This window comes from Diadema antillarum, unplaced genomic scaffold (assembly GCF_040938485.1).
Source record: "Diadema antillarum isolate AM-2024a unplaced genomic scaffold, OU_Dant_1.0 seq00000847_RagTag, whole genome shotgun sequence".
Lineage (NCBI taxonomy): Eukaryota > Metazoa > Echinodermata > Echinoidea > Diadematoida > Diadematidae > Diadema > Diadema antillarum.
Genome location: NW_027271721.1, coordinates 2,100,033 through 2,119,695, shown reverse-complemented (window position 1 = coordinate 2,119,695; position 19,663 = coordinate 2,100,033). Strand labels below are relative to the sequence as shown.

Here is a 19,663-nt window from a genome sequence, read left to right as displayed (position 1 = left end):
TTTTAAAGGAAATTTTTAATGTCTGTACATATGATCAGACTGCCTTATTCTGTAAATCAGGCAATACTTGATAGAACAAGGAGAAAGACAGTAAACCGTCTTTTAGCAATTGTAGTTGTTTTTCGAAAAATAAAGGCAAACCCATTCCTAACAGGCCAATTTTTTCAAATGTGGAGCCAGAGTAATTTGTGAAAAATTGACAAAAGTCCATGATCTGTGGTGCAGGCCTTACATAAGTTCACAAAAATTCTGAAGCACTCACATAAAATACATAAATCTAGCAAAATAAGCAGCATAATACATTTTTTCTTCATGAAACAAACTTTCAAAAACATTGAGATATATAGCAATAAAGGGACATGAAACTCAGATAATGCTGGCATTATTATAGAGAAAAATATAGAATCCAATTTTATTTAAACTTCAATGCACAACTGAATAATAAAGCTGAAAATATAAGCAATTCATTTTGAGGCCTTTTCCTGGAGATTTCTAATCTTTATACGGCTGTTGGAAACTGAAGTAAAACTCTAGGGTATGCATTCTTTAAAAAATTGATGAATGTGAATCAAATGTCTGTTTCTTTCCTTTATATTAATCAATATCATCTATTATCATTTTGCAGAAGTTGAAAAACATTTAAAAACTAGAAATATGTGAAAGCTGCGACAGTGCAGGTTCATGTACGGGGAACTGGCCCAAACATACCCAGCTTTGCTACATGTAATTATGCGTGAAATAGCCCCTCCTGTCGTGCACCCTTTGACATACTGTACCTCCTCTGTCCTCCCGCACTGAGTCTCCGCCGCTAGATTGACGACAATATCAAATGAGTCATCACCATCGGAGAATGCAGATTTCACAGACGCTGTGACAGAAATACACCATGGGACAAACATGAGCTTCTTTAAAGATGCCATTTAAAAAACATGCCTGGCATTTCAAGTATTTGGAAATTTCACAACCACAATTCAATAGCTGTACCATGAAGTTTTTATCGCTTTTTAATTCCACAAGAGTTATATCCTTATATGCTAAAATTGAAGTCTTAAACTGACTTAAAATTGAGCTCATACATCCACATTTTTCAAAGGGCACATCATCTTTATTCAGTTCTATAATGAAATGACAAGTACTTGATAAAGAAGGAAAAGAAAGACAGAGAAAAAAAGAGAGCAGTATATAAATTGTCGGCACGTAGAATTAGCAGCATATGCATTTTACAGATATAATGTTCACCATGTAAAAGAAAAATTACAGGGTGCGAAAGATAATGCGACATAATATCACACATACAGACATGAACGAGGACTGAAATATGGCAGAAGAGACATATACATAGAAATCCTCCCTCATTATGAGTCATACACTGGCCTGTCTCCTGACAAGATCAGCTTTCATTACCAACATACACCGCACCGAATTGCCCTAGCTAATAGTATGCTAATACCAAATTTTCTCTGAGTCTGAAAGCTGGAGCTATAAATACAATCATGCAAATCATACATCTCCTTAATAATATGAAGAGAATGAGGAAGTAGAGAGTGAACGTATACAAGTATATCCTCTCTTTCCCTCTCTGCATCCTCTCCCCCACACTCTCTTCCTTTCTCTCTCCTCTCTCATAGGTGACTAAAAACCTTTCCCTGCTGTTTTATGATACTAGTAATGAGAGAATGTAGAATATTTCGATGCTTTGCAGGATTACAAGTTAATTTCACATAAAATGTCCACAGTTTATATTTCAATGTAAGCATTCATTACTGTAAAAGTGGATGTTTTCACGTGACTAATTTTCGCACTCAGCTGAGTAAAAAGAGTTTCCCATGTTTTTAATTCCGCGGAATGAAGACCTCAACAACTGGAACATATGGCGAGCAAAAATATTCTGGTGCTTTTATTTTCGCGCTAGTGTCTGGTTGTGCGAAATACACGAAAATTTCAACACTGCGAATATTTCCACTTTTACAGTAAATGAATGTATACAGAATCACATATGTGACACTGCACCTCAAAACAAACAAAAAGTCGCCAGACATGAATTTTTAGTTAAGACCATATTCTGAAAGAACAGACTTTAAGCTTTAAAATGATGTATAACTCAAATCAAATGGACTCTCCTAACCTATCTAAATATTGGAAAGAAAGCACAAACTCAGGAAAAGTGTGAACTGAGAAAAGAGGCTCTGAAGTACAGTGTCTATTCAAGCGCTTAATCTTTACCAAACCCTGCTGGCTGTGCGATGAATGGGACAAAAAACAGGGAGTAAACCACCAGAGTGACAACAATGAAGAGATTATCAGATTAAACTGAAATTAAGCATGCCTCATTAACACATTTTGTCCATAATCAATGCCAACTTTCAAAGCAGTAGCACTATCCTTTCAAAAGTTATTAGAGTTGAAAGTGAAGAGTGTGGACAAGGTTTTTCAGAAATGAAAAAGGGATTCTAAAGACACACCTAATCACACTATTCTACCAAAAATGTTCGAGATAAACTGCTAAAAAACACACTTTCCCGCCCGTTTTATGATACCAAATTTTAGCATAATGTCAAAGAAGACCCGCTCTTTCAGAAAATATGAAAAAGTCAAGTTCGGCTAGGTTGACCCATTTCACTTATTTTCAGTCCTCACGCAAAATCTGTGTGTGCGACTTTATGTTCGTTTTGAGGTGCACGGTCACATATGAGAATTTAGGTATGATAGCAATTCAAGTAACAGCCTGAATGAGAGACTACACACAGCAGCACATGTTACACACCACACAGTCCAGCTGGTGACAATACTACCTAGGTGAGTTAAATAATGTACCTTTTTCCCCACTTCCATACTTACCTTGGTTTTTCAGATTGGCAGAGACGAAATCCACACTTTTAAATACTTCCTGTAATAGGAAACCACAAAGATAAATTGCTGCCTTGTGTGAATCGCATTATACCTTACTTTGCTCTTAAAGGGCATGTTCAGATGGTCACTATTAGTGAACTCTTTGATGTTACGGACATGATTATTGATAGAGTAATGATACTTTAATTCGATTCTTCTATTTTTTTTTAACCTCACAAAACTGACTCTCTGTAACTAGAAAGATATCATATGTGTATAATCAAGTGTCAATTTGTGAGCGAAATGTACAAGAGTTAAGGTCATCAACTGGTGCTGCGGTAATTTTCCACAAAATTATGATTTTGATGGAACATTAGACTTCTTCATACAGAACTGAATAACTGTTATTTATTTATTTATTTATTTATCTATTTATTTATTTACTCATTTATTTATTTAATCTACACTCAGAAAAAAAGAAAGTAAACACTTTTTCGAATTCATATTTTTCATAGAAAATTTTGATGATGATCAATGTATTATACACCATATCAAAGGTAATTTAATTGGCTATCAAGCTAGTGGGTTAATACAAAGGGAAACTTTACGCATGAGTGAACACATTCATTTTTGCCCTTCAAGGTACAAAAGTAAAAATTGCAACATTTGACATGTTGTCTTTCATTTGGAAATGCACTTCAAGAAAACAATGACAACAAAAAGCCAGTTGAACACAATGAGAGATAAGAATGATATAGCAAAAACAAGTTTTTGTTCTCTTTATCTTGTTATAACCTCAAACAAAAAGTGGGCTAACTAAAGGGGGAAAATAAGAATTTTCTGTCAGCTTAAACTTCAAACGACATAGGGAGTAATGGCATAAAGATGATTAAATAAACAAAATTCCTTTATTTCAAGCTTTTTATTTCGTAATTTAAGGATTCATGAGATAAATTTCTGAACCAAATATCATTTACAATTTTCCTAATTTGAAAACAAATTGAAATTTCTACCATTTTTGTTAATATTGCTTCTTCTCTTATTTCATTTGAATTTGGGTTTGACTCAAGATTCTTCCTTTTTCTCCTTATTTTTGGCCTGTCTTTAAATTTTTGGCTTCAAAGATGTTATAGAGATTTAAGGTTTTTTTTGCGACTTAATCCATGTATCTAATTGTGTTGAATTTTTCTTTTGTTCATATTGTTCTATGGAAGAGCACTTACGCATGAATGACAACTTGTTCATTTTTGCAATTTTTACTTTTGTGCCATGGAAGAGTAAAACAAAGGTGTGCACTCATGCATAAACCTTCCCTTTTTATTGACCCACCAGGCTGATAGCCAATTAAATTACCTTTAATATGGTATATAATACATTAACTTAATTTAGCCAAATGTTCTATGAGAAATATAAACCTGAAAAAGTGTTTACTTTCTTTTTTTGCTGAGTGTACTTATTTATATAGAGATTTATTTATTTCTTTATTTACTTATCTATTTATCTATTTATTTATTTATTTATTCATTTATTTATCATGGCAGCTTACAATGTACGACAGCTACAGGAACACATCATATGACCACTAATATCAAATCCTATCTCTTGGATAGTTTTAAACACAGCTTCCTCTTTCTGGAAAAATAAGGTTTTGAACTTCAGCCTTTAGTTCTTAACTAAAATTTTTCTTCCATACAAAACACAATGACAATCACATTTTCCCTGGAAATACACAAATATTTATGGCAAAATGAGAATACTGAAGAATATCACATTACAAGATTATTACTTTAGAAGTAAACATGCGTATCATATTGCATACCACCAGAGTATGTTATCCCACGCACTCACATTTTATTACATGGTTCTGAGTACATTTCCCTACTCATCTATCATGAACAAAGATTATACAAATTCAACAACAACAAAATATGGCGAAACCACACAAAATGGGAAAGCATGCATATGATTAACATTTGCTATCCATTCAGCCCCTGGGACAATCATGATGCAGTAATACTGCGTGGGGGATTTGTGGGCTTTAAGAAGTTCAAAGTGAGGTCACAAAGAACAGCTTATGAAAATGGTTTCAGAATCTTTAGGAGAGGCAAGTACTTCAGAACATGACGTTGTCATGGCAACTGTAATTGCACCTATAAAAAAAAAAAAACTTTGTTTTGTTCAATTTCCAGCAAGTCTACAGTAAAAACAGTGAAATATGTCCAGTTTCAAGGAAGATCAAGCTATTAAATATTGAGAACAGAATTTATTGAACCACTGATAATTAACTGTGATTTCATCCCTTTGCCGGCACAAAAATTTTCCCTCAGATTTTAATTTTTGATTTAAATCATTAGCAGCAAACTGTGTCAAAGTTTTAATGACTTTGTAGCAATGACTTATTCAAATGAGAAATATTTGTAGTTTTAAACCACTGATATAACATGATTTTTATATTCTTTGCACTCAATTCAAAGGGAGACTGGTAAACTGCAGACATCATTATATTAGCTAATTTTCAAATGTGATTTTGACCAATATTACCATTTTAATGAAATATAATAATTCTGATATTCTACCATTTCTTGCCTTTCTGTCTGGTTTCACTGAAGCTTCTACTTCCTCATTTCATTTTGGATTATTTTGTTCTGTATACTGTAAAGCAAGATATTTTCATGGCAAGAAATTTTCACAAATTGGAGACAATGGCCTTCTTTGTGGCATGAAATTTTCATGAATTGCTTCTGCCATTCAATGCATATACTGTACACAAGAACTTTTGTGTGCATTTTAATTTCGCAAATCTTCGCTCTAGCCAAATTACAATGCATGCAAACATTCCTTGTTTTACTGCAAACTTCACATGGAGAGGAATTATACCGAGACCTGAATACCTAAGGTAAAATGCTTAATTGCACAATTAACACTTTCTTTTTTTCCCCTTCAAATGTGAGTCATTGGAGATTTATACAGAAGATTTTAATATAAATGTTCTTGCTTACATCTCATCTTAAGTCAAATTTCTTATCCAGCAGTAATGGAAAATCAGCTTTTTGTGCAATGAACAATATTGGAAACAGGTTTCTCTGAACCATACATGCATGATTATCTGTGAAATGGGATTGCAAGGGTACTTATTCCCAGTCTATCATGAATAATAATATATATAGAACTGTTCAGTCAACTAATTATTTACTGATGTTGCATGCACATAAATCTTTGCACAATTCAGTTTGAAGTCACTGCATGATCATGTTTTGGAGAACTCAATTCATGACCTGCATTGAATTTATTGTGGTGCACTGTTCATTCCACAGTCTTCATCATCCTTGTGATAACATAATTTAATAAATCATATTTAGCTCAGCTGATAAGTATTGAAACATAAAAGAAGGAATCAATGAAGGACCACCCTAATGCATCCCACCATAGTCTGTTCCTTCCTCAAAAAGAAAAGCAAAAGGAAATGGAAAGAAAACGGAATATATTTGTTGTAATAACATTCTGGACGCCTCACCAATTTAGCCACATCAACTTCAAACATCCTTCCTTCCTCGTTCAATTATAAATTCCCCTCTCCCCCCCCCCCCCCCACGACACATCCACACTATCACTATTGTACCTTATTAACTGCTCAATATTAGTAAACATCATCATTTGGCAAAGTTTGTGAAAGCAGCAATCTCTTCTTCCTCATTTTCCAAAAGAAATGGAAGTATTTTTCTTTGAAGCATAGCATTTGTTGGCTATATACCTACGTTTAATTCTAAAATGTATTTCGAAGCATCATCACTCAAATGCTCCATTGCAGTATTTAGGAAGAAATTTTGCACACAAAGTAAAAAAAAAAAAAAACTCTCCTTGAAATTTTCTGCTATAATATTCGAACATTATGCCTTCATAAACGGAATCCTGCTTTCATCAGAATATCAAAATTTTCTCTTTGACAAAAGCTTGAAAATTACAGACCCTTAGTAATGAGGGGGCATTACAAACTCTTCACACTTTTACCCCCTCCCTTTCATTCTAGTTAGCGGTAGCAGCTGACTGATCTCATGAATATTCATGAGACTTGTGATCCATTCTCACCTTATGTCTGCTGTTCATCCATGCCATTTCAGGCGGAGTCTTGTCTGCAACTCTGATCTGAAACGAAGAATATCATAAAAACACCACAATTAAACAAAATGCAGCAGTGGGCTGGGTATTCCTAACAATATTTCCCCCACTTCCCTGGATGGGCATATGGGCAAGGCTCCCAACATGCCTTTTAAGGGAAAAGGCTCATTCATTTTCCTGTAACCCTTCAGAGAGTTTAGGTTTGCTTGCAGTACTTTGAGTGGCCACATGGAAATTATATTCATGGCTTCCTGTCATCATACAAATAAATCAAAACTAGCAAAATTTACTATAAAATTTCAATAGCAAGCAGCTGTGGTACATGCCAGCAGGAATGGCTGGACAGCTTCTCTTGAGAAACAAAAGGAACAACAATGGCACGACTGGAGTCAATCATCCCCTGCAGCCAACAATTTAAAGGGGCAAATCACCAGTACTGTAAAATAAAGAATATTCGCATGCATTTCAATTTTGCAAGAGCCAAGATTTGCGAAATTAAAATGCACACAAAAGTTCTTGTCTACACTACTGTGAAAGTGGACATTTTCGCGGTGTTGAAATTTTTGCGCATTTCGCGCAACCAGAAACTAGCGCGAAAATAAAAGCACGCGAATATTTTTGCCTGCCATATGGTCATGTGCATGATGTCTTGATTCCGCGGAATTAAAAACATGCGAAACTCTCCTTACCCGGCCAAGTGCGAAAAATTAGTCACGCGAAAATATCCACTTTTACAGTATATGCACTGAATGTTAGAGGCAACTCGCGAAAATTTCATGCTGCGAAAAAGGCCGTCGGCTCCAATTCGCAAAAGTATCGTGTGTTACAGTATCTGATTTGTATTTCTACCACAACCACAGAAGAAATATGATTATGCACATTCTTATGGAAGAATTCTCACTGATATCATAATGCATTGCTGTGTCCAAGCTGAGGAAATGGTGCATCCTACCCATTATTGAGGTCACTATTAGATATAACATTATGTGCCCGGAAGAACGACACGAACACGCGCGATTTAAGGAAGATGCGCCCAGGAGAATGATGTGATCATGAGGCGCGCATTATACTTATGGGCCTTGCCAGCATTTGTGTCGTTCTCCAGGGCACAACCTCCTTGAATCACGTGCGTTTGCATCGTTCTCCCGGGCAAACAACAATGACTCCTTCCCAAGGTTTGTGATTTTGAAGCATTTCTTAAAAATCAAGTAATTCAAGAGCAATCCTTTGTTTTGCTTATAGTCTTCTAATGAAAAAATCATAGCTGAAAACCATTTCATAAACCGCACTAGTACCATTTTTTTTTTTTTTTTTTTTTTTTTTTTGCAAGCCAACAGGAGAGTGAAGTTTTAAGTAACAAACTCATTTCAGAAACTCATTTCTGGCAGGTTCAAATCATAACACGCATTCTGAAACATGAATACATTACTAATATTCTTTAATTAAATTATTACATCATCCCACGAGGTATTGTGCAAATTTTGAAGAAGCTGTCACTGTTTTGACTGAAAATAATGGAATTGGAATTTTTCACAGTTCTTCGGCCAATCTTGCTTCTTTTTTTTTTCTATTTTCTTAACATCTGAAATAATCTGCAAAATAATAAAGTGTAAACCAATTTGTATTGCATCACTACACACATATCACAAAGACACCGCCTAATCACAATACCATAGCCCTTCCCACTAATGCTAGCATCTTTGACGCACTTTCACAGCACAGACACTGTGCCTTAATTGCACTCGAAATCACCTCTTTGTTAATTAGGTTCTTGTACACACTACCTATCGGTGAATGGAATTTTTAAATTGTTCTTTACTAATAGCATGGTAATTAGCCATAGTCCATCTTATTACAGCTGACATTATTCTATCCAGTTGCCCATACTCTTCAGAAGTGTTATTTAATGATCCTTCACCTGGATTAACCCATTGAGGACGAGCTTAATTTTCTCTAGTATGCATTTTTAATACACATCTGCCCAAGTACGTACGGGACTAGTCTGCAACCAGTTAATTATATCAGTTAATTGTCTTCTCAAGGCACACACCATACTAATAAAACTCAAACCTCAGACTCAGTAATTGGTGTTGTAGTTCTGTCATTTCAATGACAGGGAAGAGAAAACAGCTGATTATTCTGCCATTACAGATGTTTGAACTACCTTTGGGGTCACATGATCCAGGTTTCACACAACCAATCAATTAAAGCACAATTCCACACCAGCCATATCTAAGCTGGCTTGGATAAAGCAAATCAGATAAAAGGGAATGGTAAAGGTTTTTCCTAAATATTGTACATGTTATATGTTGTTCTATCATTTGTCTCGTATACATATTACATGAATCTTTTGCAAACGTTTGAACAATATTATTTCATCACATGTATACTTTGTACTATGTTTTTTGATTTTCGATGATTGGAAATAAACTATGATTGATTGATTGATTGATTGATAAGAGTTGTGTCTAAAATTACAAAGTCATGGAGTCTTAAAGTTTCTCTATAATGTTTTGTTTTTATAAATCTGTAGGATTGGTAGCATGTAATTATTAAAGATCTATATCTTTATATGTATACTCACAAACTGGGATTGTGCACTGTATTACATTATTATTGTTAGCTTGGCATAGTAATAAATACATTGTATGCTCACTGTATTACACTGGTCAGTACTGCACTAAAATTCTGCATTGCTGTGCTACATCATTTGTTTTCAATTATCTAGCCACTCATTCTTAAAAACAAATATACCCACTAACCACTCATTCCGATGAAAAAAACAACTAACCATTCATTCGAACAAATAAATTACATTTGAAAATGACTTGATTCTGCATCTTAATATTCCCTCTTTTATTCAGAACGCGGAAGCATCTGAACCAAACACATAAATAAACAAACAAACAAAAACTATAAAATATAATTACAAACTATACACCATATTAAAAACAACCCCCATCATTTCAGAGGGTTGAATATCATTCATTTTGATACTCAAATCAAAAATATCTCACCAGTGTCTACATCGGTACATTGTCCATACAAAACACAATATGCCATATCTGCTCTACAGGACAATTAAATCTACTATGAGGTAGGACAGACATCCAGGGAGACAGAATATTGAATATATTCTCTTTGGCAGTGACATGTCTTTGACAGTTAACAATTTTCTGTCTTTCCCTCCCTTCATGCTCAGTTTCTCACTCAGCGTGACAGCATTATTACATTATTCACTCCAGAGACAAAAAACTATCCAGGCAATGGGTGGGGTATTAGAATGCCGGTGGCAGAATTAATCTGTCGCCTCATGCTGGAGCTTAAGACTCCTACAAGGCTGTATTTTGATACATTTTTGCATTTATGTCTGATGCAAAAATTATTGAAAGTCCTTTGCTCACATGTGACAACTGAAAGTAAGTTCTCTAAATGCGTTGCCTTTAACAAACATTTTCTCAATGGCAATATCAACACAAATTGACCAACACATATTCGTCTGTATTTGAGACAATGGTACTGGTAAGTACTGGTACTGGTATTGATATCAATATCTGATTCATCGATTAATTGAAAGGTCATTTGATTCAGTACACTCATTACTGTCCCACCACGTTACAATTTGACATGATACAGCAAGCAGTATAATGTTGTGGGGTGTTTTACATGCCTTTAGAATATTAATACATCTGGATAGTCTCAAACACTAGACACCTCTCATAAACAGATATTAATGTCAAAGAGAGTGTTTCATTGCATTTAATTAAGATCTTAGCAGACATTTGTTTACACTTTTTGCACCTTCTTATGGGTGGACTGACAGCGTATTAAGATTCAGGAAAACGACAGTACAAAATAAAGTAAAATCAGACTTTTCCTGTGCTAACAAGACAGACCATGTAACACATGCTTTAGCAAGCTTTTGACAACCAAATTGCTTTGCTGTCTACTCCCTCTTACCCATTTTTGTGTCAAATCATTAAAATGGTTACCCACCTGGCATAAAAATCAATAAATTCATAAATTCCTATTAAGATACATGATTGGCATTCCAAAACTGGGGTATTGATCATCAGAACGAAATTGTACTTATCAAGACATTGTCAGTTGAGAACGAGAAGGGTGCTACTGCATTGTAAGATTTGAGCATAAGTAAAAATGATACAATCAATGTTCATGTAATAATTAACAAGTTTACTTTTCTAAATCAACAGTGGGTAGATTTACAAGCATTGTTCCAAATATTTGGTAAAATAGTGCTCTTGCAGTTTTAATTTTTAATATTGTACTGAAAATGAAAATAATTTAAAATTGACACTATCTGCACAGAAGATAAAGCTCTACAATGTGACATCTGTTACTCAATATCACCCCCCCCCAAAAAAAAATGAATAAAAAAATGATAACGCCCTTCTGCTCCTGAGCCGACAATGTGTTCTTGTACCAATCCTTGTCATAAAATATCTTTTTAAATCATCTGGGTCTTCCACAAACAAAGTAAGCCTACATTACAGATTTCTACCTGCTAGTTAGTTGCCAGTCAATTGATTGACGTACTTTTTTAATACAATCCAATCACGCTCAGACTGTCTACGATATTGCACATGGGTGGCATCCACAGCACGAAACCTCCATGTGGATACGGGGAAGATGCTTTCCCCGGTATTCTCCCCTGACATCATTTCCACCTTCACCCCTAAGCACCCTGTTTCCATAATCAACCATCCCTCCCTCTCAAAATAGATTAGCCGACGACATGGCCCGTCTGGGGTCTTTCAAGGATTGAACACAGTGCACTAAGAACCAGTGCAACCTTGTGTGTACACACACACACACACACACACACACACACACACACACACACACACACAAACACACACAAACGCACACACAAACACACACACAAACACAGATAGTATGCACAGGAAAAATTATTTTAAAGGCTGTCTCCCTCATCTTGTGTCGAACCTGAATGTCAGATGAGTTCATAAGACCAGATAATGATGAGTCAGTGTGTAATCTTTCAACAAAACTGCTATATTGCTCAAATTAAAACCAAGAGGAACTAAGAATATATATGATGGAGAAAAACAATCATCTCAAGAGATACCAAGGCATCCATTTACCATAAATACATGGACAGTCAGGGGCATTTTCTTTTGTTTTATCAAAAACTATGAATAGGATTCATCTGAAATTAGGCACAAGCTATTTAATTTTTTGTTTCATTCTAAAGAGCAAAGTTTCTTTGTATCCATATATGTGTGGCTTCTCTGGAGAGAACTTGAGTAGGTGGTACGCTGATACTCCATGATGTGGCTGTATGAATGCATGAACATAGTGTGATATAAACCATCGCCAGCTGAACCCATCAGGTGGATTATTCAGCTTGGATCACTGATATCCATAAGCAGACAAACTAATGTCACTGCATACACAAGGTGTGAGTGGAGCTATGGGGAAATGACGTGAATAAATTCATGCTGAATTTTCCAATATTCCATGTTCTATATTTTCCAAAAGCTTTCCCTCAAAATATCCTATTTTCAAAGTGCATATTCATGAGGATGTACTGCACCCCACAACAGCTCTCTTCCACACCAATACTTTTTTTAACCATTGTCTATAATAGTCTTCAATGTGGTCTTGTTGACACCACACAAAAGTGCTTTGACCACAATCATTTCATAAAGCCAAAAGTTTGTTTTTCATTTTAAGAATTGAAGCTAACACAATGCTGTCTGGGACAATCTTATGTGCAAAAAACAAACAAACAAACAAACAAACAAACACAAAAAACAAAGACAAAAAAACTACTAATAATAATAATGATAGTAATAAATACATAAACAAATGAAATTTAAAAAAAATTATAATGATGAACAGATAAAAATCAACATTGGATTGGGGGTTGACATGGTCTTGAAGTCATAATTTTTAGCATCATTATTACTATCATTACTATCATTACTATTATTACCACTACTATCACTATTGCAGTATGATAGGGCAAGGTTAATATGATGTGGGGAAAACACTAATTAGACAGTAAAAACAGTGATTGTCATGCTTCATCCAGGCATGCATAATCATACACAGAGAAAAAAGTTATTAGGATTACCTCTATAAATTCCAGAAAGTTGAAAATAATTATGTAACTATGTTACATACCTACTTGTGCCAGGAGGAACAAAATCTCACAGAGGAATAAGTCAAATGGATGGGCAATAGACGGGTTTACTAACATACCCTTTTGGTACTCAAATATAAGGATCTTTCCTCCATTCTAATGTAGTATACAGCTATTCTATTAACCTGTACCAAGAGACACTTTTCAATAATTGGAATTCAGTTTGCATTAAACATCAATTGTTGCTACATTTGTTTGTTTGCTTGTTTGCTGTTTGTATGTGTTTTGTGTGTGTGTGTGTGTGTGTGTGTGTGTGTGTGTGTGTGTGTGTGTGTGTGTGTGTGTGTTTGTGTGAGGAGTGGATTGAGTCTTTTACTTCATAGCACATCTTTCCATGCTAAATCTCCTGGTAGGTATTAATTGTTATAGTGCCCCCAGTTTAATCAGCCTGCAACAGTTTTGCTGTCTTACTCTCATAGTACACTTTGATTAGTTATGCTGGTCAGAATAGTAAATAGGCATTATATAATGACCAGACCGAAGTTTCTGACCACTCAAAGCTTTAATTTAGCCTACAGCTATCAATTGGAAGGGTATGGTGCATTAGTCTATTTATGCATATATATGTACATAAATTGTTCAACAGTTCATGATTTACAACCAAATTCTCAAAATGTGAACATTGCATCTTACTTGATAGTTATAATTCATAGAAATAATGTTTCCCTGATAGTTTGAGTTTATTCACTATTATATGCTCTGAAATGATATGCTGCTATTCCATCTTTGCTCAAACTGACTCATTTCTTACTCATGAGGCACTAATCCCCAAGTCTCACCACTTATGTATCTCCTCCAAGAAAAAAAAAATCCATCACAATTTACATATTCTTGTCAGATCCTATTCCATTTCATTATGCTAATTACAATCAAAAGTGAAATCATATCAAGAGAAAAAATAGAAAAGCTTGATAGAAAGGGAAAAATACTACCACATAAACCAAGGGTGTTATCTATTCTGAGAGGCAAATGTGTCTAACAGACTTGAAGAAAGGCTAACTGTATTCCACCAAGCACTCTTCTCCATCCTGGTTGATGAAACAGGTTTGCATGGCAGCCGAACCGTTTCCCAGGCATCCTCCTCATCATCATCTTGGAGGAAGCAGCTATCAGGGCAACCCTAGTCCCTGACTGAAAGATGTCTTACTTCATTCTGAATTCACTGATTTGGTCCCTTTTGTGTCGGCTTTGAAATTAAAGTGACGCACTGTTTGATGCTTTATAAAATCTGTACACTTTTGATATGCCAACTAATTTCCAAGTTGTGTACAAGAATGTATACTCTGCCTTCCACAAGAAACATGAATATGTCCTTTAATCATCATGGAATTCAAACTCTGACAAGCATAACATGCAATACTCTTTTTCACAATGCACCAACACCCTAGCTACTGATACAAAATTTATGTTATTATAGATATTAGATGATGTCTAGTTCTCTATCATTGTATTACTTGAGAGGTGAACTTAAGGGCTGGATTGGGAGCAACAGTTTGTGACAATTCTTCCTCAGAGATTACTGAGTCATGTCAGAGAATAATGAAACGTTAAACTAGTGTTAATTTTCATACTGAGACTTTCCTCATAGCTCGTAAAAGGTTGTTTGATATGTTCTGCCTCGTCCCAATGGAGACATACATATAATGCATGGATACACATAAAGCTCCTATATGCAGATTTCCTTCACATGAGTGGTTATTCATCCTGCTGTATGCATTACTTTACCACTTGGTGCGATGAGATGCTGGTATAAGGTGACCAGTTTTGGTTGCTGGTACCAGACCACTGGTTTAGCTTGGCGGGAGTTTCAACACTATGGTGTATGGTGTGTATAATGAAAGCTGCAATGTTATATTACATGGCATTGCACATTTGCCATTTACAGTGTAGAAATACATGCATTAATACAACAAAGGTCCCTGTCAAATTAATCAAAATGCATTGCGAACATTTCTGGTTTTACAGTATACACATTAATAGACCTGCCCCTTAAAGATGGCCCTTCCCTTTTGCATTCCTTCCCAAACAGCACAGAACATGATACACCAGAATGACAAGACTATTGTAAATCTATAACATTTCTGTGATATTTGAAGGTCGTTAGCCGTTAAAATTCAAATAATGCACCAAACGCTCACCGTAACGTATTCTGTGTACTAGGCACAGCTGCATCCATTAATCCTCCTGTGGTTGTAATATGATACTTATACTTCGAACAACAGATATGCATGTTAAAGCTGTCAGAAAAGAAGAATTCACTAGCTTCTCTTACTCTGTTATCAATGGCAAATAACAACACACCATTTACATGAACTACATGTACAACTAAGTGCATCACACAGGTCTGTAAAACTAGACTAGTATTTCGATTTGTAATTTTTGCGAAGTTCGCAAAAATTATTCAAATCTTAACGGTTAATTTAATGAAACAAATAAAGACCCTCTTGAGTTCAAAATTTACAGGAGGTTTCCAAATAGTGTTTCTTCAATACCTAAGTGTTCTCACCAATCTTTCAAAAATTTGCATGCAAAAGGGATTGGCTGTCTTTAAGATTGTATATTTCATACGAAAGAAGAAGCAGGAGACTTTTTGCCAGTGTTGTATCTCCATGACAACTTAAGCCCATTATGTCTTCAGCATCCACATATCCTGGTGATCCCTGCCTCCCTCATTGATTCCTCCATCCCATCACGCTCTTTCTGCACATAATTTTGCCTCTCAGTCTCAGCGACTGTCCAAACACAACCACTGAAGCTTCCTGCAAAGTTTTCCTTATTGTCTCTGCATAAAAATCAGCATGAAATATTTCATAACTCATCCCTGTAACATGAACTTGTGGTGGTGGGAGAGACAGTCTGCTAAGCATTTTACTTCCTCTCAAGACTTATCACAACACTGACTGTGACACTTTTCGTTCATCGCAGTGTCAAATTCAACAATTGCCTGCTGTCTCATAGTACCCGAACTGCCCTTATAGTGCTAAATGGCCCTCATAGCACTATACTGTCCTCTTTTTGGTATGTATTTGGACAGTATGAGGACATGTGTACATGTACTGTAAACACCTGGCTTCCCTAGTGCGACAAGTGACCAATGCGATCACAATGCAAATGTCTGTAGTAGCACCTGATGTGTGAACTGGCTGGTCTGTTCATGATTGACCAAGTAAAGTTTGGTACCAGTATATAAAACAGATATAGACTGCTTCTATTTATATAAAACAGTTACGGTTATGCTATGGCCTCCGTCGGTCAGTGTTGACCATGGGTAATGCGCTCTAGGAGTTGTCAAGTTTTGGTGATAATCCTTCCACTGGTGCCACAACGTCGGCTGTGGCTCACAAGTCCAATTCGCGAATGGCAGTCTCTACCACATCTGTGACAAGTGTGGGTAGTCGCAGGGTTTTCTCCGCGTGCTTGCGTTTTCCGTCTGGCTCTCTTTTCATCTGCAAGGCTCAGGATCCTTGCTTCACCTGCTTTGAGTTGCCTCTGAAGCGTAACTGCGCCATCTGTTGTGGCCTGCTGATATGTCCTTCCAACTGTTGGTATCAATGTCCAGGGCTTTCAGGTCACGCTTCCAAGCATCCTTATACCTCAACTGGGGGAGGTCGATAGATCTTTTGCCAGAGGCGAGCTCACCGTAGAGGATGTCTTTTGGTATGCGGCCATCGTCCATCCGGCGCACATGCCCGAGCCAACGCAATCTGTGTTTTCTTAGCAGCGTGTACATGGTGGGGAGGCCAGCATGCTCAAGGACCTTGGTATTTGGCACTTTGTCGGTCCAGTTTATGCCAAGGATGCGCCGCAGGCTGCGGAGATGGAAGCTATTCAGCTTCCGCTCATGTCTGGCATATGTGGTCCACGCTTCACTTCCGTAGAGGAGTGTACCAATGACACATGCATTGTACACTGCCATCTTTGTTGTTATCGTTAGCTTGGGATTCTTCCAGACTCGTGTCATCAGTCGGCCAAGTGTAGTCGCTGCCATCCCAATGCGACAGTTGATTTCAGCATCGAGGGATAGATTTTCGCTGATTGTGGAACCAAGGTAGGTGAACTTGGGGACAACATCCAGCTTATTTGTCAATAGTGACGACAGGTGGAGTGTCAACATCTTGGCCCAAAACATTGGTCTTTTTCAAGCTGATGGTGAGACCGAAGTCTTTGCAAGCTTGAGAGAGTCTGTCCACGAGACACTGGAGACCCTGCTCAGTGTGTGATGTAACTGCTGCGTCGTCAGCAAATAGCAGGTCTCCGATAAAGACTTCGCGTATCTTAGTCTTCGCTCTCAGTCTTGCAAGGTTGAACAGTCTACCGTCTGATCTGGTATGTAGGTATACCCCTTCAGTTGAGGTCCCACAGGCATTCTTTAGTACTATGGAGAAGAAGATGCTGAAGAGGGTGGGCGCAAGGACACAGCCTTGTTTCACACCACTCTTGACATCAAAGGGCTCGGAAATGTTGCCCTCATACTGTACAGTTGCGCTTATGTCGTCATGAAAAGATCCAATTATTCTGTGTAGTTTCGGAGGACATCCAATTATCAGCAGGATGTTGAAGAGCCCTTCCCTGCTCACCTGGTCAATTGCTTTAGTCAGTTTGACGAAGGCGGCATACAAGGACTTTTGCTGTTCTCTGCATTTGTCCTGCAGTTGGCGGAGGGAGAAGATCATGTCCACTGTTGAGCGTTCTGCATGGAAGCCACATTGGGACTCTGGGTAGACACGCTCTGCTAGCTTCTGCAGGCGCATGAGCACGACACGGCTAAAACAGCTATTGACTGTTTTATTTGGGGCTTTGTTGATATTACTTCATCTCCATGTTATGACTCTCTAAGCAAACTCCTTGGGTCATAGCATGGATGGAGTTGAGATCCCTCCTGCAGGGCAATAGTATCAACATTGTCCCAAAAAGCAGTCCATATCTGTATATTATGGCTTGTCAATAAAACATGCAGTTCCACCAATTACACATTTGATGCCTGCAGGGATATGTATCATGGAAAATACATCCAAAGAATGCACATTTTACCAGCAAAAGTGAAAGATGCTCTGCCACCACACAAACATATTTTAGAGCCCAAACTATTCAGATTACAATTTATATGACCATCATCAAGCACAAATAAACTAGAAAACACCTTGAACCATGATTTACCTAACATGATTTCAAAATAAATGTCCTTGGGAGAAATGTGATTCAAGCTTGCTCACAAACCTTAAATACAAAATCACCTAAACCAGCATGAAACATGTTTCAAAACACATTTACCAGTGAATTATCTTACAATTTTAATCTATGGGCTCAAAAGAGAGAGAAAAAAATCAATGGAGAAAAGAGAAACAGAAATGGAAAGACAGAAAGAGAGAACGTAAGACATGTTACATCTTCTAGGCTGCACAAATTATGTACTCTCGTCTGTACACAATACCTAATTCACAGATGAATAGTTACCATTATGGGTTGCAGCTTTTCCGTGATATGAGCATATATTTGGTGGATGCAAGGGGGACGAAAAGCTGGTAGGCCAACTATCAAAAAATGAAATATGTTTCTAGTTTGACATATTTCTTGACTTGGTTGGAGTACAAAATGAAGAAAAAGACACTACAATTAACTTAAAAGACTATCTAAGAGATGAGATGGAGAGAGAGAGAGAGAGAGAGAGAGAGAGAGAAAGAATAAGAACGAAAAACAGAGAGAGCTTGCAGAAAGTTTTGAGGATTGACCATGATACTGTCTTTCAACACATCACTCAACACTATGGCTTACCCTCTGGGAAATTTTTGGAACTACTTCATTTTCATGGGTACAAGAAAAAAATGCATGCACAGAAATGCACATGTGGGACTATGTTCACACTGATTGCAAAGTGCAATCAAACCATATCTAGCACATCTTTTCTCATCACAAATGATCCACAACAAAATTTTTTCTATTTTGCAACAAAGTGCCTGATGACAGCATGATCCGACAGGGGAAAAAAAGTCACATTTATGAAATGTCTGCAGTGCTGGAAACAGACATGTCTCCCCTCTTACATAGCAGTCAATGGTGTGCTCTTGCCTTGGTCTTCACTTATTGCTGGTCACATGGTCACAGATTGTTATTAAGTTTCATTATTCCAAAAGTTTATTAGGGCAAATATGAAATACGGTTCGTTACGGTACTCCGAAAGTTGCTCATTCCAAAGGTTCATTAATCCAAAACTGTAATAAGGTTCATCAATTCGAAAGTTCCTACATCAGAAGGTTTGTTATTCCTACGGTTCACTGGGACTGCACATATCTGCACTGAGATGAACCCTTGAGGTGTAAATTAATTATTTTCAATCATCACAGACTCTCCCTTGATTCTGCTATTACATTACTTATCCCCACATTTTTCTTTTTTTTAATCATTTGTCTGCTGTTTCCTAAAACCTTCAGTATCTGTCATCACAGTTATCTCAATAAATGAAGGCAGGATTTGATTTGTTACCTTGTCCCATGAGTTGATAACTTTCTAGGGTCAAGTATTAACAATGTC

General features: G+C 36.7%; 1 protein-coding gene across 1 annotated transcript in view; it reads right to left on the bottom strand.

The window, feature by feature from the left end:
• The window catches only part of LOC139740334 (dTDP-4-dehydro-6-deoxy-D-allose reductase-like), a 47,235-nt gene that overhangs the window by 11,633 nt on the left and 15,939 nt on the right, over window positions 1–19,663 (bottom strand). Inside the window, exons 3-5 of the mRNA XM_071650928.1 lie at window positions 6,916–6,972; window positions 2,839–2,887; window positions 777–868 (exon numbers count right to left, since the gene is read on the bottom strand). Coding sequence (XP_071507029.1) covers window positions 777–868; window positions 2,839–2,887; window positions 6,916–6,972 — 198 coding nt within the window. The remainder of the gene's footprint in view (window positions 1–776; window positions 869–2,838; window positions 2,888–6,915; window positions 6,973–19,663) is intronic.